The sequence below is a fragment of the Agelaius phoeniceus genome, chromosome 14 (assembly GCF_051311805.1).
Source record: "Agelaius phoeniceus isolate bAgePho1 chromosome 14, bAgePho1.hap1, whole genome shotgun sequence".
NCBI lineage: Eukaryota > Metazoa > Chordata > Aves > Passeriformes > Icteridae > Agelaius > Agelaius phoeniceus.
The window spans coordinates 9,504,188-9,531,952 of record NC_135278.1 but is presented as its reverse complement, the minus strand read 5'-3'; the positions used below and the strand labels follow the sequence as shown (position 1 = coordinate 9,531,952).

At 39.4% G+C, this 27,765-nt stretch overlaps 1 protein-coding gene across 2 annotated transcripts in view; it reads left to right on the top strand.

Annotated features, from left to right (window-relative positions):
- Nucleotides 1-27,765, top strand: part of COL4A5 (collagen type IV alpha 5 chain) — a 74,574-nt gene that overhangs the window by 6,140 nt on the left and 40,669 nt on the right. For both annotated transcript variants that reach the window (XM_077185819.1, XM_077185818.1), the window contains exons 2-11: nt 15,876-15,935; nt 20,892-20,981; nt 22,234-22,278; nt 23,016-23,060; nt 23,167-23,229; nt 23,979-24,032; nt 24,728-24,754; nt 25,953-26,033; nt 27,064-27,126; nt 27,648-27,683. In XM_077185819.1, the coding sequence (XP_077041934.1) occupies nt 15,876-15,935; nt 20,892-20,981; nt 22,234-22,278; nt 23,016-23,060; nt 23,167-23,229; nt 23,979-24,032; nt 24,728-24,754; nt 25,953-26,033; nt 27,064-27,126; nt 27,648-27,683 (564 nt within the window). The remainder of the gene's footprint in view (nt 1-15,875; nt 15,936-20,891; nt 20,982-22,233; nt 22,279-23,015; nt 23,061-23,166; nt 23,230-23,978; nt 24,033-24,727; nt 24,755-25,952; nt 26,034-27,063; nt 27,127-27,647; nt 27,684-27,765) is intronic.

The following is a 27,765-nucleotide window of genomic DNA, read 5'->3' as shown; positions in this document are numbered from 1 at the left end:
TTTGCCAGGGTCTGTATCTGTCAGGATTCTTTGCTGAAATGCATTAAACATGTTGAAAAGCATGTTTATTCTAGGAGTGGCTTTAGTTGTAAGCGAGGGGAATCTTAATTTTAAACCACACCATTAATTTAGAGAAAGATATTTGTGCTGTACTGCTTCCTAGAGAATTTAGATGCTTTTAGGAACCAGACTTACACAACCTTTGGTTGCTGCTGAGGTCTGTGGATGTGGCAGACACCCCTTCTCCAGGAGGAACACTGAGCACAGAGGAAATCCTTGGTTGCTGTTGATGTGGTTCACTGGTATGAAACCATGACTTTATCTGCTGACATCTTTCTCTGCTGCAGTAGTTGTCTGTCCTGCTGTTGTATTTGGAGACAGATTTCTGATAGATAAGATCACCTCATTGGCTCTGGTGGAAGAAACAGAGGTTTGGAAGGTCCATTTGGTGCTGTTTGCTGCACAGACTCACCTGAGAGCCATGGCAAATATCCAGAGCTGCAGTGGAATGGCTTCATTTCAGAGATTCAGAGCCATTCACTGGAAAGATGAAGCTTCATAAAGATTCTTCAGCTCAGCTTGTTTTAGGAACTACTGCTGTAAGTGACAGAAGTCACAATATCTTTGTGGTTTTTTATAGAAAATTAAACAGAACTGTGCACATCTTCCTTTCTGGCTTATTTTCCAGTTTGACTGTCTTTCTGTATGGTTACTGGGTTGGACAAAACCATAGAATTTTATTATGCAAAGTATAAAATTTTGGCTTTATCTGGCAACTGTAATGCTAAAGTGAAGTAAACTACAACAATTGTACGAGAGAAATTGTACTGAGCCCTTGTAATTGGGATGAGTTTTGAATGCTGTTTCAAGTCATTAGCTGGATATCTGGAATAATCAGTTATCAATGAGTGCTGTGACTTTTTTGCTTGCCTGCAGTGCTGTAGACTAGCAGTCTTACTTTCCTGTTACCAACTCCTTCATGCTTTTCTTATAGTAGGAGTTTTCTACTTTTCTGTCTTAATCTAGAAAGATATGACTGATGAGTCTTAATTTGAAGTAGTAACTCAATTTGTATTTTGGTATAAGCAATGTGATGCAAAACTTGTGACTTGGAATCCTTGGACTATTTAAAAGTAGTTAGGGGAACTAAGGAGTGATTATATATACTGGACTTACCTGTATTTCTCCAGTATTCTGCACATATCAAAAATCTACAGTATATTCAGAATAGTTCATTTCATTTCTATCTAGTTTGGTTCCTATCCACTCCAACTCCTGCATTCTGTGGGAAAGTATAGCAAGCATTAGTTATTAAGTGCATAAAGCTGTCAGGCTTAGGCAGCCATTAATTCCACAGTTATAGCTGATTTTTTTCTAATTCACCATGTTAGCAATGAAGGCTTCCTTCCTTAAGAAAGTTTTTATTTCATGAGTCGTAAATATGTTTCTATCTAGCATTAGTCTGTGTTTGTTAAATACAGCATCAGTTCTTCAAAAGCAAACCTTTCTCTTTATGCACTTAAATGCCCCAGGAATCTGATAGAAAGAAGAAAATGACCACCCTGAACCATGAACTGCATTCTTTCTACACCTTGAATTAAAGTAGCAATTATTAAAACCCACAATTAAATCGCTTTACTTAAAGCAATGAAACTAACATGACTTGAGGCAAGGCTAGACAAGCCTCCAGCTCCAGAAATTGTGATGTCCTGACAAGAAATGCCACTGAAAACAATGTTTGGGTGAAGGAGCTTATGAACTCAGTTTTAAAATCTTTTTAAAATAATCCTTTATATGAGGCAGTGGGTTTTTTTGAGTCAATTTGCTTAGAACCAACCTGTCATGCAGAAAGACAGCAGAAGCCATTGTTTCTGAAAGGTAATTTCTATCTGTCATTCAGACAATAGGAATTGGCTTCATAATAGTAAATATTTGTTCTCAATTAGTTAGAACGCTTCTCTTGTATATTCAACCTTAAAGGGCAAAGCTATTCAGAAGGAGAAAGAAGCTTCTGCACTGAGAAATGAGAATTTATATTTGACTTTGCCATCTCTTTTCATCAATTCACTCTGTCAAGAGACATGAGGAAAAAAAACTTGAGATTTCTGCAAAACCATTACTTATTTAATGACTTAAAAATTTAAAAATATTTAAAATAATAAGGAGAAAATCTAGGGAGAATGAGAAGTTAGCCTGGAAAAAAGGAGACCTGGGGTGACCTTATCACTCTACAACTTCCTGAAGGGTGGCTGTAGCCAGGTGGGGCTCGGTCTCTTTCTCCAGGCAGCAACTGACAGAACAAGAGGACACAGCCTTAAGCTGCACCAAGGGAAGTTTAGGTTAGAAATTTTATACTAAAAGAGTGATTGGGCAAGGGAATTGTCTGCCCAGGGAGGTAGTAGAGTCACTGGCCCTGGATGTGTTTAAAAAAAGACTGGATGTAGCACTCAGTGCTGTGCTTTACTTGATGATGAGGTGCTAGGTTAGGTCATAGGTTGAACTAGATGATCTTAAAGGTCTTTTCCAACCTAGTTCATTCTATGATTCTGTAAGTTGCAAAGCTTGTGTGTGTTTTGTTTTGGTACTTTAACTTCCAATATTCATTTGGTGCCTTTTTTAATAAGGAAGGTAGTGCCATGGAATTTGCTGTAGAAGGTTGTGCCCAGAGTCTCCCCAGTGAAAACATCCATGCAGAAGTTGGTATTTGTCTGGGTGGAAATGGTTTTTGTAATTTTGATTGAAGGAAGAGTATATACATAATTCCATTTAGTTTCTGAGCCAGAATGCTAATGGAAACCTCTTGGCAATAGAATGGATGACACTCCTGTGTAAGCAGAAAGTCACTTTTCTGTTCTAGAATCTTTCATATTCTTAAAGCAGTCATAGTAATAAAGTGTTAAAGCATCTCTGTCTAATGTATGAATGTTTGTATCCTAAGTGAACCTAGACAGTGTCTTTATGCTTGGATGAGAAAATGCTTGTTGACAGGTCTAGTCATGCTCAGGAAATGTGTATTTTCAGGACATGGGTATCATATACCCAAAAATCAGAGTAATGAAACAGGCCTCTCTTTAAAGAACCTTAGATTGCTGATATGCTGCAAAAGTAATTGTGGAGGAAGAGCACATTCTGTTATAGAAATAGTAATAGAAATAGTATTACTTTTTTCCCCCCTGTCTTTTTAAACAGTTGGACTAAGCAGATGTGTTTAACAGAGTAAGCAGATGAATCTGAGATGTATTGTTCTAAATTGTAGTGTAAGCTTTTCAGTAACTATTTTTGTCTTGATAGCAGAAAGAGTAAGCAAGAAAAGCGCACATGGTGTGACTCTTGGGGATGGTGCTAAGTGTGGCCAGGAGCTGGACTTTGTGATTCTTGAGAGTGCCTTCCAACTCAGCTCACTCTGTGACTGAGTATGCTGATCATTTTGGTAGAAAATGACTTCATATTTCAAGTGTAAAGATGAATTTTCTGAAGGAAACATCATTAGAAACTGATAATGAAGAGACAGTGTGTAGTGAACTGACCAGAACCCTCATTCCCGATCCTCCTGTGCTGCTGGGATGGGGTGGGGAATAAGAGTGGAGAAATTGAGAGTGAAGTTAAGCCTGGGAAGAAGCAAGGCAGGAGCAAGGTGTTGGAAGGTTGTTTTTTTTTAATTTCTCATTACCCTAGTGACTTTTGATTGGCAATAAAATTTATTTCCCTGAGTGTGTTTTGCTCGTGATGCTAATTGCTGAATGATCTCTCCATGTGCTTGTCTTGGTCCTGGAACCTTTTGCTATATTTCTTCTTTCCTGTCCAGTTAAGGAGTAATAGTGGAACTTAGACACTGAAACTCTATCTTCTGTTCCAAACCTTGCTTGCTGTAGGAATAATGTTAAAACTTAATGGGAAAGCTCCTAATTCAATATTTGCAGTTGACTTACTGATTACTGCAGGATGCAGAACATCTATCACAAACTTGAAGCAGATTATTTTCTTTGCATATGTTTGGCTCCAAATAGCACTTGTGGAAGTTGGTATACTCCCTAAAAATGGGGTGCCTGAGGGAATACTTTCCCTTAGAGAATGTGGCTTTGTTTTGGAATGAGTACAAATGCCCGGGGCTGTTTCTTACTCTTGCCAAGCTTCAGACTGAACTGCACTGCATCTCAAGTTTTAATAATACTTGAGGGCTATTTCTTATGAATGGGTCTCCTCAGTTTAATTACTCTGCTGAGATGTTGGAACTATGTGTGCTCTCCCCTTGCCTACCTGCCCCCACCCCCACACTTTTAAACTGACAGTATTTTAGTGTGATGTTGTAAGGAAGATAGCTCACTGACATCCTTGGACCCTGTCAGAGAATCACTGCAAAGAGATACTTTAGGTTGCATGTTATCAACTTGCCACTGGGGTACCTCCAGAATGTGACTGGGAATAAAATCAATTGCTGACAAAAGCAATAATGTAAATTTACAAGTATTCAAGTAAGAAGCAGCTCAGTGCTGCTATTGAAGATTTCCTCCCTCCCCTTTTGTTTCCCTTTGAAACAAAAACTATGAAGTGTCTTTCCTGTCCCTCTGTACCCCCCTTCTCTAGCACTGATCACATTTCTTTTGCCTGTCCTGTAATTGACACAATGGTAATACTTTTAAAATTTAGTTGGGTTTTTAATATTCTATTTAAAGATCTAATCTATGGCCCTTTCAGCTACTTCTTTGCATGGGTTCAAATTTTTAAATATAGCAAGTCTCTGAGAAGTGTGACTTAATTCCTGAGACTTGCTTTCTGTTTAGCAATGATCAGTGCAATCTAAATGTAATGATTCTTTAGGATAATGTAATTTATAGCCTCTAGATGTAATTCCTCTGGTGTAAGGGAATGGAATCTTTTTCTTCTAATCAAAGTTGAGTATCAAATTCCAAGATCTGCATGTGCTAGATAGAATGTTCTACTAGCACTAGCCTGGGGCTGTCTTACAGCATTTTAAAGGCAACAAAATACATTCTGGCCCCCTTTTGGTTTTGTTTTTTTTTTTTTTTTTCCTGGAAGATAGTCTGAGAAATTACTGTTGTGATTCTCCATTCTCTATAAGGTCACTCTTTCATAGGGAGGTGCATTTTGCACAGAAGTTCCTCACTTGAAGTGGCAGGTGCTCTAAGGAGCCCTGAGCTGCTGCTATAGCACATAAGCAGTGCTTAAGTGAATGAACCTGAGAGGCTGACACTGAGGGTACTCCATATCTGCTCAAGTTCAATATGTGACTTCCTGAACAGGCATCTGAGACCTCTCACTAAATATTCACCTTTCATCAGCTTTAGGGATTTCTGAACCCATGGGGATAAAGGGTCTCCCATCTCATCACATCCTGATGTTCTGTTCTTTTACGAGTGCCTCTGACTTACAGGGTTAGGAGAATTGTTTGGTCTCCATTGCTTCCTTGTTTAACTAGGCCCTCTTCAATGCCACTTACTTTTTCAGCTTTGATTACCTGAGGCTGGAGAGTAGCTCCTTGTTAGCATTGAGCACCACAGAGAAAGTGCTGCCTGTAGTGCTCTCTTTAGGTGTTAAAGTGCACACACAGAGTGTGCTGCTGCCACGGGCATAAACAAATGATAAAACAGCTCAAACTAGGAGAAACCTTGAAGCTATGATACTTGGTCCAAGAACTGAAGGAGAATAGAGCTGATAATTGCCTCCACCACAAATAAAAAAAATCCCCCAGACACCCACCAAACCTTAAAGTGAGTTAGGTCTTGTTCTGGCAGTTAAGAGGGTGTGGACTTCTTCAGATAACATCTCAGTGCAATATCACTCTGCACAGCCTCTATTCTTTTTAGCATGTATATTTGCTTAATCTTTGGTATTAATTTAGTGCTCTCAGTAGTTTCAAAATAGACCAGAATGGAGTTGGATTAATCTGAAATGCTATTCAATTTTGCCTTTCCTTTCTCCAAGGAAGAAGTGAGTTTCTGTTCTTGTGTGGTCTGCTTCATACTCTTGACACTTGAAAGTGCAGTTGTCAGTGACAGATGTCTGACCTCTATCTATTAACAGGACTCTGGAATTGAAGCTTCTTCTATTGCATGTTATATGGACGAGGGTGAGGAACAGGACATTTTCCAGGGAATGTCTGTGTGTTTTTATTCCATCTCTTTAACTGGGAAAGGAGTAAAAACAATGCCAGCATGACTGGTGCTGTGAGTGTGTAATACTTGGCTTGCAAGCATATCTGAGACTCAGAAGCCTGACTGACCGTTTGGTCTAGGTTTGTGTTACATTTGGACATGGTTATAGAAAGTGGCAACATCTAACACCTGTCACAAGGGAAAGGTCCTAAATGACTACTAAATCTTAACCTGTAATGAGTACCATATGGCACTTCTTATTTGCAGCTGGAAAAAATCAGGAAGCCCCAAGAGGCTGGTGATTAGAGACTTGTGTGTAAAATAAAAGTAAAACTGAGACTTCCTGAAAAGTCAAGTGGCTTACTGTACCCTGCCACTGACTGACTGCCAGGTGCTCCAGGTGGGTGTCTCAGGGATGGTGTGAGTTGCAGAGATGTGTAGCTGTGCAGGTAAAGAAGGAGGCATGCTTAAAACTAACCATTCCTCTAATTTGCTAAGTACTTGTTTAGGGGTTCACTTATGGTCTGTATAAAAGTTAGAAGATGGCTTGCACTCAGAGTTCAGCATTTAGAACTGAAATGAGCAGTAGGGAGGTTTAGACTGCCTACAGAGGTGGTATGAAATTTATGCATTCCCAAACTGCAAAGCCAACCAGAGTTACTTTGTTCAGGATGTTTCTCTAGATATGCTGTGTATTTAGAAGTTCATGCAGCTGCAGTGCTTGCTGAAGGAAATGAATGTGGTGTTTGGCATCTGTCAGTTCATTAATGTGGAGATGGAGTGGGCTGAGAAGGCCACCTGGTAGTTTACATTCTGGTTTAGTGCTCTTAGCTTGCACAGTTTACCAGGAGCTGTACTTGCCAAATCTAAACTTAGATGCTTTGTAAGATGCTGCCTTTGGATGGCAGCATAAAGATAGTACTTCTAAGTTGCTGTTAAAGAAAATTTTTACCAATTCAAATAGCCTGATGTAGAGATGTTTGGAAATCTGTGTTCATTAGGCCAGAAGTACTTGGCTTCTCAGGTCTCTTCTACTGTAGCTTTGAAATGCCTGCAAGAAGGGCAGCAGAACTTGATCTGATTATTTTACTTTCTGTGTGTCTCACCCAGTAAAATACACTGCACTGAAGTCCATTCTCAGGGGTGCACTGTATTTTGTTTTAAGTGTTGTAAAACTAATAGACTGCAGAAACCTCTGGGTTTTCAGAAGTAGTGAGAACTGTCCATGTCCTTTTCCTCACCTACACTTGAGTGCAAGGCTGGCAGTGCCCCTTAAAGCAGAGGGCAACGAGCATTTTTGAAGATGGAAGGCTGTGTAGAAAGTAGGAGTGAACTACTGTGAGTTGTAAGGGCTAACTATTCCTTAAGCTCTGTAGTTAAAGTTTGTGCCTAATGTTTCTTCCTGTCCTGAAGAGTTGGCAGCCTTAGCCCTCTTAAAACCAAGTATTGAGAAAGGGAGTAAAGTCTGGGATTTTGGGAGAGTTGGATGCCCAGCTGGGCTCTTCTACTTTCTGTCCTCTCTTCTGGTTCAGGAGTCAGATACAGAGAACTTGTCAGTTGTGATACCTCCCATTCTGAACGGGTGAATAGTTGCAGTTTGGGGATTAATCAAAGTTGTTTAAGTTTTGGGGTGTTCATTCAGTAAAGAGTCCTTGACTCCAAAAGTTGCCTGTAGTTAGACTGGTCTGTGGGAAGATCTGTTGCTGCAAGTATTGCCATTATTTTAACTGGAAGTTTCTGTGAAAGATACTCTTTATGAAAAACTATATGTTAAAGAACCATAATTAGTTCTGTTTAAAGCAATGAATTCCATATTGCTTTAGTACAAGGTACAGGGAGAAAAGTTCAATCCCCTTTAGGTAAGAGCTCCTGTCCATTTCTTATAATATTTTTAACACAAACTTCCTTTGATTTTTTGCATATTCTGAAGGTAGTTATGCCAGGCTTTTCTTGCTGATAATTTTTGGGTTTTTCTAAGCTCACCTTTAATTCCAACCAATTTGTAGTAACTGTATTCTAAGAGAATTTATTAATTCTTAAACTTTCCATTTAATCAGACCATTCATTTGGGATGTGATAACTAGACTTAGCAGATCTCTTACAGTTGTTCCATGTTGTTATTATTAGTAGCTATTCATGTATCTAAACAAGCACATAGTGCTACCCCTTCAGAGGAAAAAGAAGGGTTGTGTATCCATCAGATGGTCGAGAATGGTTTTGAACCTGCCTTTTGTGTTCTCATTCACTGTGGCCAGAACTGTAGCTACTACAACTAAAAGTTTCCTCTGCCCGTCTGAACAGGTCTTATATTGTACAGATTTCAAAGAAAGATAGTGCCTCGAGGTGCAACAGAAGAAATTACATGCCAGAAGTTCCCTTAGTTTAAAAAAAAAAGGCCAAGAACTTTTGCAAATGTATTTTGACTTTTAGATTTTAGACCATGATATTTATTCTTTTCACATCTTTGGGTAGATTGAGAGAAACAATTCCTTAGAAGGACATGTAAAAGGCTTCTAATTCAGATTCTGCTTTAGCAATATTTCTGCTCATAAATACACCACTTAAGTGAGAAAAGGACAGCCATTTGGATGAGAGACCTGTGATGGCTTTGCTGCCATAGCTGACTTCACACAGATATATGAGTAATAAATTATCTGCAAATTTGTACTCCTGCTTAAGCCTAAAGAGCATGGATGTGAAATCGTAATTAGAACTCACAATAGCTGCTTTAACTCTGCTTGTCAAATCCCCACAAAACCTTTTTTTTTTTTTTGGTTATATTTCTGTCCAGGCAAGTGGAGGGAAAATCAACTTGCTGAAGATAAATGGTGAAATCTTTGACTTGGATGAGTAGTAAATCCTTAGCTAGAAAACTGCACAGGTGTTTTGTTACACAGATCTTGGCAAGCTAATGAATATGAAGATGCTCTTCAGGACCACCACCAAAATAAATCTTTGTTTGGAACTGAAAGGCTGAATTTATTTGCATTATAAATAAAGGTATGAATAATTTTTTGGGTGGTTACAGCAGGAAGATTACTTAAGTCATCCTGCTAGAGCAAAGGCATTTGTAACTGATGCTTTGCTGTATGTTGAATTTGCTGATTTTGATCATAGTGAATTTCTAACAGTCAGTCTTTACAATTGATAGAATTATTCAGTATTTATGCTCCTTTTTTTCCTGAAGCTGAACTGATGCTGACAACTGGTAAGCTGTCATATTTGAATGCAGAGGGTGATGTTAGTAGCATTAAGCATTTGTTCACTGTGTATAAGCTTTATTCTAGGAGTATCTTTCACAGATGTCTAACAGGTAATTGCACCCCTACTGTGAAAATTCTCTTCTGCCACCCCTAAATCATGAACAAGAGCAGCTTGAAAACCTTCAATTTCCACAGTGAGCTTTCATGAGCTACAAAACACTGTTAAACTGCTTTTCAGCAGTAAAGCTGTATTTGAGTTAATTTAGATGCTGTAGGAATTCAAAGATACAAGTTTATTTTACCAAATATGTGGTCTGGAGTCAGACTTGGTGAATTGGGAAGTCCTATTTCATTGTTTTCTGGACTAGAAGACTTCAAAACTATGGATTAATTAACACTTCCATTGTTTCTAACCCCTCTTGCCCTTCTCTTTGGCAGTAAAAACCTTGTGTGGCTGATGCATGCTGTGCTAGAACTTGAAGGATTTGATGTACCTGCAGTTCTTTTGACACTGCTTTGTGGTTTGGTGTGATTCTACCTGAATGCAAACTCCATGTTTCATTCAGCTGTTTAGTACTATGGTAACTTCATTACCTGATTGACTTGCTAAGAAGAGTATCTGGTCACATGTTGCTTGTAAATACAGAAGGGAGAGACCTGAGGTGCCTGATAATCTAAAACTAACAGGAGCAAGTGCTCTACCAGCTTTTAAAAATGCTTGAAAGGAAAGGCAAATAAAAAGTTACTGTGTGTCCATTCTCAAGTTGAGACTGTGTCTTTGGGTCACAGCAATTCCTTGCCTGTGCAGTCAGGCCTGCTGCAGGTACTGGAAGGACTCATAACCACATTGGCCTTGCAGCTTCTGTTACTTTTATCTGTGAAAAACCTGAGTTTTTCAGGTCTCGGGTTCAAGAGCTGTTAGGGGAGAGAGACTGTGCTGTATGGAAGCCCTCAGAGATGAATTGCTTTTGAATGGGTTTTATGGATGGTTCTTCCTTTGACTATTCTAGAGAATGGAAGGCTTAGTAAAACCAACCAATCAAATAGCTTCATTATATGTAGCAAATAAATCCTAAGGAAGTCATTAAGAAAAAATATGGGAAAATACAAATACAGCAATTGCGACACAGTGTGACATGAGTGTGTATTAACATTTTTTGTCTAGTCTTTACTGCTTGCTCTCTGCTCCTCTCTCACATTGTTCTACAGTTCAGTCAAGTTCCTGTCATCAGTGTCTGTTGCAGTTTTCAATTTGTTTTAAAATTCTGGCCATCTTTACTTGGACAGAATTGATTTCAATGATTTCTGTGCATCTTTTTCCAACTAGAGAGAACAATCCTTACCTGGTGAGGCAGCTGACAATGTTGTGTCAAATAACTGTCTGGTTCCCTTCAGGACAACATCTGTTTATGAAGTTAGTGTGTGCAAGTTAAACCTCACTGAGGCTTCATCATTTAAGTCTGAGGGGGTCTTAATGCGTTGCAGGTGACACCAGCATTTAAAATCAGCAGCTGTCCACAATCAGGTTTTTGATTCTTTTCTGACCTCCTGCTGCTATCAGAATGGAGCTTTCAAGAAAAGCATGCAGTCTGTTAGTACAAACTGCATGGCTGCATTCAGTAATGTCACTTTGCTCCCCTAGAAATGAGAGGAGTTGTCAAACAGGAAACTCTCCATTTGTGATAAAATTATACATAAGGAGGTTGTCAGAATGAATAAATAAATTGTTTGAGCTATTTATCTTTTCTTTTTCTTATCCAGTTGGCTGATACCTGAATTGAGAATCCATTTGTAAACAACTTGGGCCATGTCAGAACTCTCATTGAGTCACCTACTGTGCTTCTGTAAGAAGCCTCTACTTCTCTTGATTGGCAATTTGTAAGTGTCAAGGTTTGGAAATGATTGGCTTCCCTCTTTAATCATGCTTATGGGAAGAGTACTAAATTACTCTTAAACTCCAGTATGTTTTAATGCTAATACATTATTAAGAGCTCTAGTGTAGGGGTTTGGGTGCTCCCTTAAGCCCCTCCCTATGTGCACACTATTAGCTGTTAGGTTTCCCTGCAGCTGTGTGTATGTAGTGGTAAATCACTTCTTTTTCGCTTCAGTTTTTGCAAAGTCCCAAGTTACTGTTCTTTCAGCAGCAGCATTCATCTTCCTGGGAGTTTTTACACACATTTTGTCCAATACTGTTGTGAGTGGCAGCTGGGAGGTGGGGTGGGAATGGCATATGCTGAAATTGCCTTGTAACCAAGGTCTTTGGGCCTGATGAGAAAGGAGTGGAATGTACCCAATGCATAAGGCAGGCTTTTAACCACAACACATTTTGAGGATGACTTAGGCTATTCATTTCACTGAGCTGACTGTAACAAACCAGGAGTGGGAATGTGTACTTTTTTTCTTCAAACTGAAAAACAACAAACAAACAAAATTGCATTCTGTTGGTGGCATAAAGCAGTTTTCCTCAGTCCATGTAAGACACAAAAGACCAAGCTTGTTGTGGAAGAATTATCCTTTGACCAGTAAACCAATACCATCCCTCCTTTTATATACTAATGAAAAGAACTTGCTCTCCACACACAGATTCAATGGGTAGAAGCTGTCAGGAAAATCCAGTGAAAGGATTAGCTAAACTTGAATAGATTAATTAGAGCCTTTGGTTGTGTCAGAGCATAGGAAATAAGCAGTGATAGTGCCTTCATCTCTACAGGTGTGTGAGCAGGGAGGCAACAGGAGCACAGTAAGGAGCAAATCCAAGCACTTTGTCTTGAGTTCTTAAAAGCTGCTTTGATTCCTTATTCATCTTGGTGTAGTTGAAAACAAAAAGATTTTGATTGATATGGAGATGGATTCTGTCACCTAATAAAAAATACTATATTTTTTATTATCTTCTGGCACCTAAGACAATGTGTCCTACTGGCCAGAGCCAGGAACTGAACTGCTACTGAAGGCTTCTGGCTGCCAGGTAATAATACAAAGTAAGAATCTTGCTTGGTTTTCCAACTGCATCATGTGCCAAGTGTAACTTGGAGTTCCCCTGAGGTTTGGAGCCATTCAGTTTTCCATATCTGGAAACCTAGAAGGTCAATTTTCAGAACTAGTGATGGTTAACTGGTTTCTTAGGGTAAAGTACTGATGGTAACCATCTAAATCTTGCTTTTAATGTAGATTTTTCTGCATTTGGAATGTCACTGCATCCATTTTCTTTGTGTGATTGAAGTGTAGATAACTTACTGTTCATGTGCAGAAGAAATTCCAAGTATTCCTATGCATAGTGTGAAGCCTAGATTTCCTTGGCATTCATGTGAGATACACAACTGATTCTGTAACATCAAAAATCTCTAGCCTGTGGCTGCTGAGTGGTTTTCAAACTTGTACTAACTTGTTAATGCAGTATACAATCTCCTGTAGTGCAATTTTTGTGCCTGCTTTGCCAAGTTAAAAAAAAAATGGCCTTGAGATTACTGAAAAGTCTAAACAAGAAGAAAGCTTTCACTCAGTGTAGGTCATTAAGGTTTTTTTTTTTTCCTCTGTGCCATCATGTTTTACTTTGGGATTCTTTTAAGCTATACAACAATAAGACCTCTAAGTGGCATGAATTGATCTTGAGATAATATAGATTCTGAGGGCTTTTTTTTTTTTGGTTCAGACTGTTTAATTAAGAATACCTTAATTTGGTGCAGATATAAGTTAATGCAAATGAGAAGCACAGTCTGCCAAATACAGCTTTTGTACAGGAAGATAAGTGACTCTGCTGGGGGAGTATTTCTTGATAAGCTTGTGGGTGAATAGATCTTCCCAGGATTTATGCCAAAAATTTACTACCATTTGATTACAGTTGGTATTTGAAGAGTTTTCTGGTTACAGACCTTTAGCTTCCCTTCACTGCTGTCTGAGAAAGACCATGTTTCCTTCCTGCAAGTAATGCCTCTGAACTGGATATCCAAAACCACTTGTCAAAAAGCATTCAGTGAGCACTCCTGACTCTCCAAGACAGGCTAATTATGTAGGTTAAGAAGTTACTCAAAACATAAGAAATCTGGTCTGAATATATAAATTGCTTTGGAAGACAGTCACAGGTTTAAAAAGAACCCCTACATTGATTGATTAAATTAAAGCACTTTGGTGCAAACAAGATAAGGGAGAGAAGGACATTTTTTAGAAACTTTCATATATGAAACTTTTAATGGATACAAGTTGCAACAATTGGAAGAGGCTGTGGGATCTCCACTACTGTAGTTATTCAATGTGCAACTGAACAAGGACCTGTGCACACTGCCTAAGCTGCCCTGCTTTGAGTGATTCCTTCCATACCAAATTATTTCTGTTTTTTTATTAATCACATCTATTTCATGTGGTCTTGGTGCTGAATCACTGTTAAAGATGTCGAAGCACTGACAAAGCAGCTTTCTGCATGCAGTAGCAGAGGGCAGAGACTCCTGAGCTTAATTGTCTGAAAACTCACCTTCACATTGTGCACCTCTAACTTTGTTTTGTGAAGGGCCATGTAGTCTCACACCATCTTTTTCCCTCCCAACTTCCCTTTCTTCCTCTTCACCCCCAACAGTTCCCTTGTACCTGAGAACTGAAAAAATTCCTCTTAGAAACATTTTGTGGAAGCTGTAAGGAAGACTAAATGAGTCTCTTCTGTTCCATAGGCTGAATAAATCCTTTGTGCAGGATCTTGATCATGCTTTTTCTGTATGTTTTAACCTGTGTGTTGTACCACAGTTTTTGGTGGGTTTTGGTAAGTTTATTATTTTTCCCCACCTCTTGGAGGCAGCAGAGGTTTTCCATGTTGCTTTCACTGTTCCATCCCTGTAACACAGAATCAGTGCTGCAGCACAGTGAGCAAGGTTTGTACTGTGAGGGAAGGGAATACTGCATGTAACTAAGGTTAATCCCTTTTAAACAAAGCTTTGTTAGAGAGATTAATCCTAAAACTGGTTCACAAGGAACTTGCTTTTTTAAAACCCATTTTTAAAAGTGAAAGAGATCAGATACTAAATTCATAGGATAACTGGGATTGAAGGGGGCATCAGAAGGACATCTAGCCAAACACCCTGTTCCAAACAGGGACAGCCATGAGGTCAGGCCACATTGCTTGTCCAGCCTGATATTTGAAAGCTGGGCTAGAAAGATTCAATTTCATTCTAGGAAATGGCTCAATAAGCCCTGTTAATGAAGAATTGAGTTTTCATATACATAACATCAAGAAACTGGTGACAAAAGCCACGTGGAAGATCAGGAGAGACGCCCTGGTCATGTCATGTAGCACCACTGCTGGCCTTAAATCTCAAAGCTCTGCCTTTTGCTGCAAGATGCTTTAATTGATCCTGGGATTTTGTAGCTCCAAGTGAATTAAGTTACTTCTGTATTTTCAGTCTGATCCTTGGTAGTATGTTTAGGCTAAGAGCCAGGACATTCCTAATGCCAGGTAGGGGATGGGTCATGTCTTTAAATGCTTCTGTGGTAATGAGGGCTAGAATTCAAGTGTGGGTGTATTTCAGATCTGACTTACTGACTGGTTTCTTGCTTGATTGAAACTTTGTACATAATGTTCTCTGTCGATTACTGAAGGGGAGGACCCCAAATGCTCAGCTTTTCAAGCTTTTAAAGCATAAGCTCTGTGTTTTTAATACAGTACTGCACCTGTTCTCAGAATAAGTTGAACCCTGAAGTGTTTCAGCTGGTGTATCTTCTAATATGGCTCATACTTTTAACTATGAAGAGGTCTGAAACAGGTATTATGTAGAAATATTCTACCAAAAAAAGCATTTATTCTAGAAATCTCACTTGTGTAAACACATTTGTTAATCTGAGATCAACACAGGGCTCTAATGAATATCTCATGTTAAAATGGGGATGGAAGAATACAATCTAAGCAAATGTGGTATGGGAAGGTTATTTAACTTGGATCTTCTCTGTGAACCAAACTTGTATATCCCTCTCCTTTGAATCCCTTGAAATCCAACTGTCACTCAGCTACCTGACTCTCACTTTATGCTAGAGACTGTTGTAGCTGGTTTGTCAAGCTTTGCACTGGTGTGGGAATGCAGCTACATGACATCTAGAGGTTTTTCAATGTGTTTTCTCAGTAACTGAGCTATGGGGGAAAGAATTAATCACATAGTAAGTATTTATCTAATAATTATCACAGATGTGCTCATAACCTTCAGGCTTGGTTTAAACTCTTGTGCAAAACCTGACATCTACTGGTGGGAAGCATAACTGGGCTCTCCTCAGCTGGAGATCTGCTGAAGAGCCTGTTTTATAAAGTGCTGGTGCTTTTGGCTATAGGTGTTGCATTGTACTGCTTAAGCATAAGTTTGGAAGTCTAAAATGAGCTGTGAAATACTTACAAACAAACATAGGTATTATTAAAGGTGATCAAACTTCCAATTAAATGTGTCTGCTTTGAGCACTTGTAGAATGGCTGGAGGACAAACTTTGTAGGTTTACTTTTTAGACAACCTTTTAAACTTTTTTGTGATAATATTAAATATTTCATCTGGTCTTATGCCAATTAAAAACAAATTTTTCCTCTTATGTTTTCAAGGCTTGCCATGGATGTACATCTTTATCCAAATGTGATTGCAGTGGAGTAAAAGGTGAAAAGGTAAATATTCTTCTTTCTATTTTTTTTTAACTGTCAGACCAGCACACAAACCACTGAACCATATGCCAGCTTTAGATAACTGAAGCTTATGGGTGATAGTTCTTTGCTTCTTGCTCATATTGTTTTTCTTTGATGGTGGTGTGGGCATGCACCAAAGAGCAGAGCTATATCAACAGTCAGGTATTGAGTCAGACTGATTGGTCCATCTCACAGTGTAAGATTTTTATATCATTATTTTCTCAAGAATGGGGAATTAATGCACAGATTTTTTTTTTTCCATCTATCTCACTATTTGGAAAAAAAACCCAACAAAAAAAAAAAAAACAAAAAAAAAAACCCACAAACAAAACAAAACCAGAAGAGACAAATTCTAGTAAAATAGAAAGAATTCCTATTTACAGCCAAGGCCTGCCTATACTAACTAGCTAGTGTTGACAGTCTAAGGTGTGGAATGTAGCATAATGGCTATGCTAGTAATGCTTCAGTGGGATTGTAAAATGGAATGAGTGTGGGTTGTTTTCTCTCTTTTCTTGCACTGTCAGTTCAGAAGTAGTTGATGCTCACTAGTGTGTTCTGAACTTGTACTGCTTTTCACCTCTTAATTTGTACAGCTGTATGCAAAGATGATTATTGCTGTCACTGTCCAGATATGAGCTGCACCATGGCAGTGACAAAATTCAGATACAGCTTTCCCAACACATTTAGCTGCCACCCAAGTAAGCAGCTTGTTAAAGGCCAAATACGTTTTCTTGGATCAAGCAGAGTAAAAACCATACCTACTGCAAGAAGCAGCTCTGTGTGCCTCATTCAGGTGCAGCAAGCTGGTTTGGTCTGCCCAGATGGCATCCTCAGGCCAAGAGATGCATGTTGACATATTGGAGTTTTCCTTCTTCCTCACAGCTTTGACTTCCAGTCTCACTGCCTGTCCTCAGTATATCTGTACAGTACTTCGAGTTTGTCCACATTATTTCATACTGTTTTATAATTTTTTTCTTTGAGGAAACAGCAGATGCCCAGCATTTCTTTTAGGTACAATGCACTGTACATAACCAGCTCAGTACTGTGAACCAGCAAGTACTTGGTTCTTTCTCCAGTGTGGGGGAGCCTGGTTGGGAGTAAATTGTGTTTAAATAGTTCCCATGTAGCTGCTGTTGTCACAGGGAGTGAATGGGATGTGATCACTGCAAGGGGCAGAGGCTGCTCAAAATGCTCCCACTCTTAGCCTTGTAAACAGTTTGCTTGAGATACAATGGAGTTGTCTTAAAGATGTGAACTGATAACAGAGTTAGAGAAGCATGTCTTATCAAACTGCTCACCCTATCTTAGCAAGGTTCTAGGAAGGTTTCAGTGCTCTAGATTAATTTCTGACACATTTCAAGGGCGGTTTTTGACTTGCATAAACAAATGTAACCTTTAAATGAACAAAAGTAATTCAAAACACTGGAACTATAATGTGCTGGTGCAGAGTTTTACTATTGGCTCAGGTTAAACAAGGCAGCTGTCCAAAATTCAAGGCATTGCTCAATGCCACACCTGCCATCCAGATAGCTCCAGACAGATGAGGTCATTCCTTGGCATTTACTTGCTTTTAGTTCATTCAGTACATTCCCTATTTACATACCTAGTGAAGAATGGTATTCCCTTGATGGCAAGATTTCCAAGTTAAATTTAGTTGGCCAAATACGAACCTGGTTAATGTTCCTAGAGGATCTCAGATGCAGTGCCCAAAACAAATGCATCCTAACTAGTCACAAGTTATTCTAGGTTCAGTTTGCAGTCACTTAAAGATCAGATTTCTATGCCCAGTGCAGTTATTGCAAGTACAACTTTGGAGAACCTTTCTGTAATTCTAAGTTGGCTTTTTTTTTTTGGCACTTGCCACAGCTTTTTTTGGTGAATTTACTGAGTAAGTAGCTGTTGTCTGGTTAATGTGGATCTAATGCAATCTGTCCTTAGAATGGATATGAAATTGAGGAACTGTGATTCATTTCCACTCCAGCCAAGGTAAACACAGCATAATCCTGAAGCATGTCTGAGGGTTTTTAAACAGTCCCTCTGAAGCTTGCAGACCATCATGTACCTTGTGTAAAGGAAGGATGAAAAACAAAGCCCACATTTCCTAGGTATGATGTGTTGCTAGTGGAACTTGTTGGAGCATACATGTACACACCTCATTGTTAGTTTAATTACAAGGCTCTCAGTACTTGATGCTTTGCTGGATTCAGCAGTTCAGCTCTGGGGAGCCCCAAGATCTGTCACTGAAATTCTTTAGTGCTTTATCTTATAAATTCTTTGCTTTGGTTTGCTTAGGTTTTTGAATTGTTGTTTGAATCTTCCTAAATTCTTGTACTACTACAAGATGTCAAGGATTGTCCTAAAATGATTAGCTGGATCCCTCACCGTGTATCACTTACTTAGACATTTGATCTGTTTCCAAATGCAATACTGCTTCTTTCTGTAGTGACATCTGAACCAAGAGTGATATGTTTTGAAGAATGCAACTTCAGTCAGAGTGGATTTCTCTGTTTGTCTTGATTAAATACTATATTTTTAACTGTGTTGTATTAGTGCTCTTGGAGTTGAGGAGGAATTTGTTGGCTAGCATTGCAATGTGAGGCAGCCGTTACTTTAACCCTGTTATTTATAAAGGTGGAGAACAATATGGGTGGCTGTGGCATCACTTCTTCCATGCTTTGCATCTTAATCTTACTATGGACATTTGTGCATTAATTTAGTTTTAAGCAGCCACCCATAGTTAAGTGGCTTTGGATTCTTTTTAAAGTTCACTATTTTTGTAGCAAGGGCAGGAAGAGCAAGCATGTGCCACTCTTATCAAATGTTACAGCCATGCTCTTGAATGTGTTCAGACATTAAAATGGGCTCTTCAACTACTGCTTTTCTGGTTTTTTTGGGGTTTTTTTGCTCCAGTTTTTAACTTTTTTTTTTTTTTTTTTGCTGTGTGTATTTTACATCAATATAATTAATTATTCTGGTTTCTCTCCCCATACTGTCTATTTATAAATATGGGATTTTGGAGAACAAATTCTAGAAATGTGAATTACTTGTCCATGCTTTAAAACTGCATCTATCCCTGTTTGTGTCCTATTATTAGAGTACATGGAATTCTGCCAAACTTTTCTGTATCCCTGTTTAATTGGCTATATCTTGCTGCAGCAAAGCATAATTTTAGGGTGTTTCCCAACTATATATTTTTTTTCTATGCCCCAAGCAGCAATCATGTTCAAGCTTGTGAGCTGACGGTTTTGCCATATTGGTGTAGCTGATTGAGGGCAGTTAAGATCAGAATCTGACTCCTTGCCCATTCTTCAAGCAAATGATGGTTTATTGCTGGGGCAACTTTATTTTGCTATAGAAACAATCCTGTATTTTCAGGATTGGAAGAGGAGATCTGAGTTGACCTAAACCTTTGCTATATATGTTTTAGTTTAGTAGCTTCCTTCTTGTTTCAGACAGGATCAGACCTTCCTCTGTTCTTTCTGTGTAAGCAGAACTGGCTAGTGAGCTTTTTGAATTTATAAGAAAATTCATTACACACTAACCGGGGACTTCAATCGTATTCTATCCCAAACAATATAACGTCTTTTTTGGCACTGACTTTTTGTGGAAGACTTGTTAAGTTTCTTTTCCATTTCAGTATGTTCCTGCAGTGAGCAGGCAGTTTTTTCCTGCCAAATTTGTAGCATCCAAATCTTCATAAAAATCAGTATGGTGTGGGCAGTAGGAAAAATCTGGAGGCAGAAGCAACATCTGAAAATGGTTATCACTTATGGAATCATCTATAGGCTGTTTAAGTAGAAGACAGTTTAAAAAAAACCTCAAAGAGAACTGGATCAGCATAGTTTCTCTTCCCACAAAATTTGCTCACATTTTTTAACCAATTTTTAAATCAAAAATACGGATTATAGTGCAGCTATTTCCACTGTAATTATTTTAACTTTGATGCAAGTTCCCTTAGGACGTGTCTGATGTCCTCCCTCAGCTGCCCCCAATCATAGTCTTTCAAATAATCTGTTTGCTTTTGGAGGCAATTTGCTGGCAAACTCCACACAAGTTGCCCTGGCAACAGTTTCCTCATGCAAGGCTCTCGTTTTTTGCTGCTCACTTTCAAAGTGGGCTTGGAAAATACTCATTTCAGTTTCAATACTACAGTTCACTAGCATCTGTTGTTGCCTCTTCTATTCCTCTTAGCTCTTTGACTTGATCTTTCCCTTTCTTTAAAGGCCTTGGCTTCCCCATTCCATGGCTGTTTGGAGTGGAGACCTTGGCATAGGTGCATTTTAGAGAACAGTTCTTTAGCCTCAGACCACACACAAGGCCAACCCCCTGCTGAAAGTCTCTTCTAGCAACCATTTGTAGGTGCTACTTGCTGTAACAAAAGCGTGAAGAAGAGTGACCAGGTTGAGATTAGGAGGCATTCTAGCCTGGTTTACCCTCACACATCTGACATGCCTCTTGTACTACACTGGTGTGTTTTTCTCAGTGTGCAAACACAGTTCATGCCAGAGCTTGCTCCAAAATCTGGTTTTGCCTAATGTTGTCTTTATCTGGCACTCCTGAATTCCTCATTTTCTCTCCTTCAGGGACACACTAACCCTTTCATATCCTGGCCTGAGGTAGTAACACTCCTCCAGATTGTTGCTTTTCAGATGAGGCAGCAGACCAACTCTACAGCATGCAGAAGTACTTGTATTGGGTTTGCAGGGGAGAATGCCCAATGAAAACTTCTAAACCTATGAAATCAGTTTGAGTGCTGTAATTAAAGGTAAATCTGCCCCTGTTCAGGAATTTCTTTAGTTAAGCAGGTGAGATGTTTAGTCACTGTTAGTTTGTCAGTGTGATGACTTTCTACAGAAAAGCAGAAAGATAGCATGTGTTCTAAATTTTTTTTTTTTCCTGGTAATATTTCACCTCCACCACCACCTATTCTTTTTGTAGGGTGAAAGAGGATTCCCAGGCTTGGAAGGACAGCCAGGTTTGCCTGGATTTCCAGGACCAGAAGGACCACCTGGTCCAAGAGGCTCAAAGGTAGGACCCAATTCACTTGAATAGTATGAAGGTGCTGGGCAGTGTTAGCTTAACTGAAGTGCTGATCCTAAGTGATTCCAGAACTCCTGATTATCATTGGTTTAATAGGTAAAATCTTCAGCTGTTGGGATACAACAGGTTTTTTGGTTGATTAGTTTGAATAGTCAGCCAGTGGAAAAAGATTGCTCTGAGTTTCCTATGCAGTTCTTCACCTGCACAGGTGCTTGCCAGCACTGCCTTTCACTTGGTGCTGCCCATGAGGGTCAGAGAACAGGTTTGGCAGGTGCTGTGATGCAGCTTTGTTAGTCCTTGCACTAAGGAGAGCCTGGCTTGGCTGAGTTTACTGATAAGAGCAGAGTTTTGCTCTCAGCTGCCCTGAGGGCTCCCACCATGTAGGTAAACTGTTGTTTGCACCTGGTGGCATTCCTGGGATGGGATTCCTGGGCTGGGTTTGGGTGGGGTGATGCGAATGAGAGCCTGATTGAACTCATGTGCAGAGAGCTGAGGAATGCTCCTGGCTTTCCCTGGAGGGGTTCCATTTACTTCTGTTTACTACTGAATTGCATCCTTAACTCAGATGTGTAATTCAGCAGTAAAATTCCTCTGAGTATACTTACCTTTAACATACATGAGGATAGCCAGGATCTGCCATTTCTTTTATAAATGCTCACAGTATAAACCTAAGAGAAATACATAAAAAAGAAGCAAAGGAAAAAATAGGCAGGTGATAAGAAAAAAATAGAGGAGGTCTACACTGAAAAAGATTAATTGGATATACCAAGAGTGAAACAGCACAGAGGTCTTGGACTAGAAACTTTTGCTACACTTTTATTCCATAAACACATTTTCTTAAGATTTTGATGCAAAGTTCTGCATTGTGATTCTGTGGTGATTGTAGTGCTAAGTAACACTGGTACAGTCTGACCCGTGTTGAATCGTGGCTGCCCTGCTCTGCCCACAAGGGGCCGCTGGAGGATGCTCCATGGCAGGGCTGACCCTCAGGTGTCAGGGACCTGGCAGCACGGTGGCCTTCAGGAAAACTTTCCTCTAAGGCATGGTTAGTCAGCTGGAACAAATACTTTAAATTAAAATAACTTTGAGCCCTTTAACTCAGGAAATAACAAGTACTATAACTTTTAGTGCACTTACTGTGGACATGTAGGGGAAAGTTAAGGCTTACTGATTAATTTGATAGAAACACAAACTGCAGCTCGAGTGTGGGATCTTGTTTCTTTCTGTTGTTGTTTCTTAGGGTGACGATGGTCTTCCAGGGCCTATTGGACCCAAAGGAATCAGAGTAAGTATGGATGCAGTTTTAGGGTGATATATTTGAATAATGGATAGACTGACAGGCATTGGGTGGGTCCTAACAGAAGTGGTGACTGACAAGAAAAAAATTTACTTAAATCTGAAAAGTAATCTACCTACCAGAAGAGATTGTACTGCTTTTTATAATTAATACAAGATTGCATGAACAATACTATCTTACATATTGTTTGTATTTCATGAACTGTTTAGGGAGAGCAGCCCCAATACTCATTTGATTTATTTTGCAATACAGGACCTAAGCAAGTGCCAGTACTTTTGTTTCAGTGTATTCTGAAGCAGAGGCAGTATGTCTGTGGTCCATACAGGAGAGGTGGACTTGTCTGGAAGTCCTTTAGATTTTGTGCCTTTGCTTTTTCTGTCAGACACCTCAGCTGGTAATAATTGATATATCTGACTTCATTGGGCTGCATCCATTTTTCACACCCATGAGTGTTTATTTATTTTCTCTTTGTATCTATAACCTATTACTTTAGTAGTTTTGCATTGTCTTTTCTATGTTTTTGTGGCTATTTCCCTGAAAGATTGGTAAGTACTTTGAATGCCATGTCAGCATGATTTTCTTTTTTTCTTTACAGGCAATTAAGATGTTTGTCTGTCTTTACTTACATCTGCACAAATAAATTATCTTTAGTGAAATCTTGGTAAATCCTTTTGCACACCCATTCATACTGTACTATTTCCAACACATGGTTCATTTCCTTCTAGGGACCGCCAGGGCTTCCCGGCTTTCCAGGAACACCAGGACTTCCTGTGAGTAGCAATGGGCTCTGCAGATACAAATCTGTTCCCTTTTGTCTTTCAAGCCCAGAAGAGCATCCTGCACTCTTAACTCTTCTTTCCCTTTTCTACTTTAAAGGGATTGCCAGGACAAGATGGGCCACCAGGACCTCAGGGTATACCAGGATGCAATGGAACAAAGGTGGAATTCCTTAAAAAAAATCTTAATGCAACAATAATATAGTAAAAAGCTCTTGTTCTCCTGGCTGTACCCAATGGGTTCAGTCTGTTGTGTGCAACAGAACTTGCTGTTACTGAGTTGTGAAGGTAATTCCAAGATAATTCATTGAGAGAAGGGGTCATGGTCTGGTACTTAAAGCACAAGCTTTACCAGAAGTTGCCAGCACCAAGACACCACACTGTGTGCTCTGCAGCCATTGCAGTCAAACTCTGTGTTCTAATCCTTACTTATATAAGTTGTAGCTGAGAGATGTCTGATAATTAGCTCAGATGCTGTGTCTCATCATTGTAATAGACTCCTGCTACCAAGAAAAACTCATTACTTAACAGTGACTTTTTAATTATTAATTATTAATTTTTAATCTTATATTGAAAATACTGATTCAGTGTCTGTGTTGGAAAGAGAAATTTCATTCTGACATGCTGCTTAGCTCCATGTTGAGATTTTCCCAGAGGAGAAGTTGATTTTCTGTAGCATTTTGTGAGTTTTCCATCTCTGTAATGTAGTGCTTTGCCTGGAAGTATGCAGAAACACCTGACTGTGGAAATTTGTTGTGTGAATTAACTAAGTGATTATTCTATCTTGTTTCCAATACAATTTTCTATTCTGGAGTCATAAGCTAACAAACTAGACTTTTGAATCAAAATTTGTTTATCTGGTTTTGTTATGTTTTGGTTTGGTGTTGGCTAATAATTTTCTTGATCCCTAAGGGAGAGCGTGGATTCCCAGGCAGTCCAGGTTTTCCTGGTTTACAAGGGCCTCCTGTAAGTAAAAGATTTCCCAATCTTGTAATCCACTGAAAGACTTCTACTGTGAAAAAGAATATAAATATCAGCCTATTTTTGCTGTTTTTCTTTTAATAGATAGAATTTTATTTTTAATATTTAATCAGAGCATTTTAAATGTCCAATGAAAGTGAGTTTTTCTGCTGCATGCTGTGGTAAAGCTTAAAAACCCCTTTGAATTCTCACATGCTGAGATGCTTTACCACCTGCAGAAAAATACAAATACATGCATATGTGTTAGAGAAGGAAGATCTTGTATATCTGAAGAGTATTACTGGTGATTAATAGGTCAGCAAAAAATACAGGGTAGGGTGTTCTATGTATAAAGCACAAGGATACAGCAAAGTGACTGTCAGAACCAAAGTACAAACAGATGTAGTAGACAGGATGGATAATAGGAGGCAACATAGAAACAAATTGCTAAGAAAGGGAAATATAATCCTTCTAATGCTCAACATTCTCTATGAAAGTTCTCTAATTTCTCCATTTGATTCTGAAGTTCATTAAAAATTTATTTTCCCCTTTTCCATATATTGTTATAAGTTTCTGTCTTTAATGTTTGCCTCATGGTGTAGATCTGATTAGTGGTTTGCAAACAAGATACCACTGATTTATTTCTATTGATCTTTTTTTCTTTTTTCTTTTTCTTTTTTTTTTGTTTCTTTTAAACAAAGGGACCCCCTGGGCTGCCAGGTATGAAGGTGAGTGTGCTGTACTCTGACATCCAGGTACTTACCAGACATGGGTGTGCAGTGGGATCTGCCATGAGTAACCTGCTTGTTTCATGCAAGACTGTGTGCAGCCACTGGAACCTGGAGTGACATTCTTGGTGTTTCCAGGCTACTCCAGTACACCTAACTGGAAATTCTGCAGTGGCTTTGGGTCAGTAGCTTGAGAAGTAGCAGAGTGTTTCCTGAAGCTGTTTCCTTGGGACTGTGAAGGGTCAGTGTTGAGACATCAAGTCAACAAAATGCCTACAAACACCCAAATGCACCATAAGTCTGCCTGTGCATACTCAAAACACTCCTAAAGACTAAACAATAGTGACCTAAAATACCCACTGACAAGAATAGTACAACATTTTTTGTTCTTTTGAAAATGTCTTTTTGTATTCTACATGTTACATAGATGGCATTTTCTCCTAATTTAGAGTCTCTTGATCTGATGTTGAACCTTTTATTTTTTAAGAGTTTTGTTGTACCTTTGATCAATCAAGCATGGGCCAAAGTATCAGTTTTGGCCCATGCTTGAGATCTATTTAGGAGGAAACTTGACCCACAGAATTACACTGTTACACAGAATTCAACTCCTGAGAGGACAGCATAACACTGGTACTGGAAAATTTGGACTATAAAGCTGAATTGTCTTTCTTAGCTCCTTTTCCCAGTTGTTTTCAAGATATTAAAGGACAATCTCATCAGAACATATACTTTCAAAACAAAGATATTCCCTGAAATCAGTAAGAAACTACTTCAGTATGGACCACAAAGCATAATTGCTTTAACAGCACACTCAGCACTAATTTCATGAGCTGGGACACTGGAAAAAGCTGAATGAGCCTTTTTTTCTGTTGTGTCCTATCCACTGCTTTCACATGAAGCTGCAATGTTTCTTTTGTGAAGAATTTGTGTTTCAATCCCCTAATCTTTGGGAGTTTAAATCAATGCTGCTATCTTTGTACAAATTAAATCTTTTAATAGTTGTTAGTTTAGCCATTTAGAATCCTCATCTCTCCTAAGCAGAGCTATTCTTGGAGAATCTAGTGCTTATATGAAAGCTTACTGCTAGGATGTAGCATAGCTTAGAGTCTTAGGAGCCACTATGTGCCTTTGGAGCCAAAATGGTGGTAAGGAATTGTAAAATGTGTTGTTAATTAAAGTCAACTGTATTTTTTTCTAGGGTGAAGCAGGTGAAATAATTACATCCTTGCTGCCAGGACAGAAAGGTGACCCAGGGTTTCCAGGTCTTCCAGGGATACCTGTAAGTTACATAAAGTGTTATTAGCTGTGTTCTGCCAAAAAGATAACATGAAAAGTAGTCTTATTACAGGAAAATTGGCAACTTGATGCTTGGGGATTCGTATGTTTTCTTGGAGGTGCGGGGCTCACATTTAATGTACCTCTGGTTTATGGCTTGAGGGAAAGTGTTTGATTCCATATTGCTCTTAATAGGGTGATCCACAGAAGCCAGAAAGGTCCCCTGGTCAGGAAGGTGGTATCCAGCAGACAGTAGTACTCAGTTACTGATTTGCTTCTCTGCTTTCCCTGCCTCTTCCCCCTTACTAGACATTCTTTTTATCAGTTCTGGAGTTCCCTTCCCTTCTTTACCCTGAGTCGGTCCCATCTGGCTTTCTGGCTGTAGCTGCTGTTTTGGATGGTGGGAAGGAGAGGGTAATGCCTCAGCTGTTCTCCTCATGTTGCACCTCCTGAGCAGTGTTTCTGCTCTCCCAGAAGTGCTCTGTGAAAACAGCTAGTGACTCCAGGCCCTGTGCTTCCCCACTGAGCCATTCATTGCTTTAGTGGAAGAACAAGGGGAGCCGAAAATGAGTCTATCGGTCTGAGCTGGGCAGGAGCCAGGCTCCCATTTCCTGGGACAGAGAGGCAAGCCCCATGCTATTCTGTGACCAGACTGAGCCTGTTAGCATTTCTGCTCCTCTGATCTGTGCTTCCCTATTGTCTCTTTCTGGCTGGGAGGAATCACAAATACAAAGTGTTTTGTTGTTCTCTCTCAGTGCATGAAGAGAAAGAGTGCAAAAGTAGTTCAAAACAAACCAAAAAGCATTCCCTTATCCAAGCCAAAGAGATCATTGATGTTAAGAGCAGAACTCTCCTAACCTGATGCACACTCCTTTAGGCCTTTCCCCAAGGACAGATGGGTAGGTTAGTTGTCAGCTATGTTGATTTGACATGTATGGGATGCCAGTTGTTGGGGTTATCTGAGCTTAAAGCTCTCACTGGGTTTTTTTTTAATAAAAAGGTGCCTCTCATGGCCTCCTCCCCTTCTTCAACAGGGTCCCCCTGGCTCCGTGGGAATACCAGGTCCAGTTGGCCCTCCAGGGCCCCCAGGTTTGACAGTAAGTTTCTTTAACCTGTTGCTTATAAAGCCTTAACTGGGACAGTTACTACTTCATTTCAGGTTCTCAGAGGCAATCAGTAAACTGCAGAGATCATGGTAGTCAGGACGTGGTATGAGGACAGCAGCAAGCATGCATTCAGTTCAGCCTGGGGCTGTTACTGTGCACCTTTAAATAACAGACTTCTGAACCAGCCTGGTCCCAGACATCTCTCTGCTTTAAGTTGTGCTGAATCGTTGTGCAGCCTTCTTAATGTGAAACATGAGACAAGATTTAGCTTATTTAGACTATGATGTTTTAATACCTGACTGTTCAATTTCATTTTATGGTCTCACCTAAGAAAAGTTTCTTACATATTTGTAATGTTGAATAGCATGAGTTTTCAAAGGCAGGCAAGGTGCCTTGTCAGCATGGAGATAATTCACAGGAATCAAAGCTACAACATTGTTGGGGCTTTTTTTCCTACAGGGGTTTCTAAAGTGCTTCTAAGTGACTTGTTTTTTTGTTTCCTTTTTCAATAGGGACCTCCTGGTCCACCAGGGCTGCCAGGACCCAAGGTATTGTCTTTCTCATATTGATGGACTGTTTTCTTTCTCTTTCTGTTTGTGACTTCTAAGGGCTGATGAGTTATACTTTTTG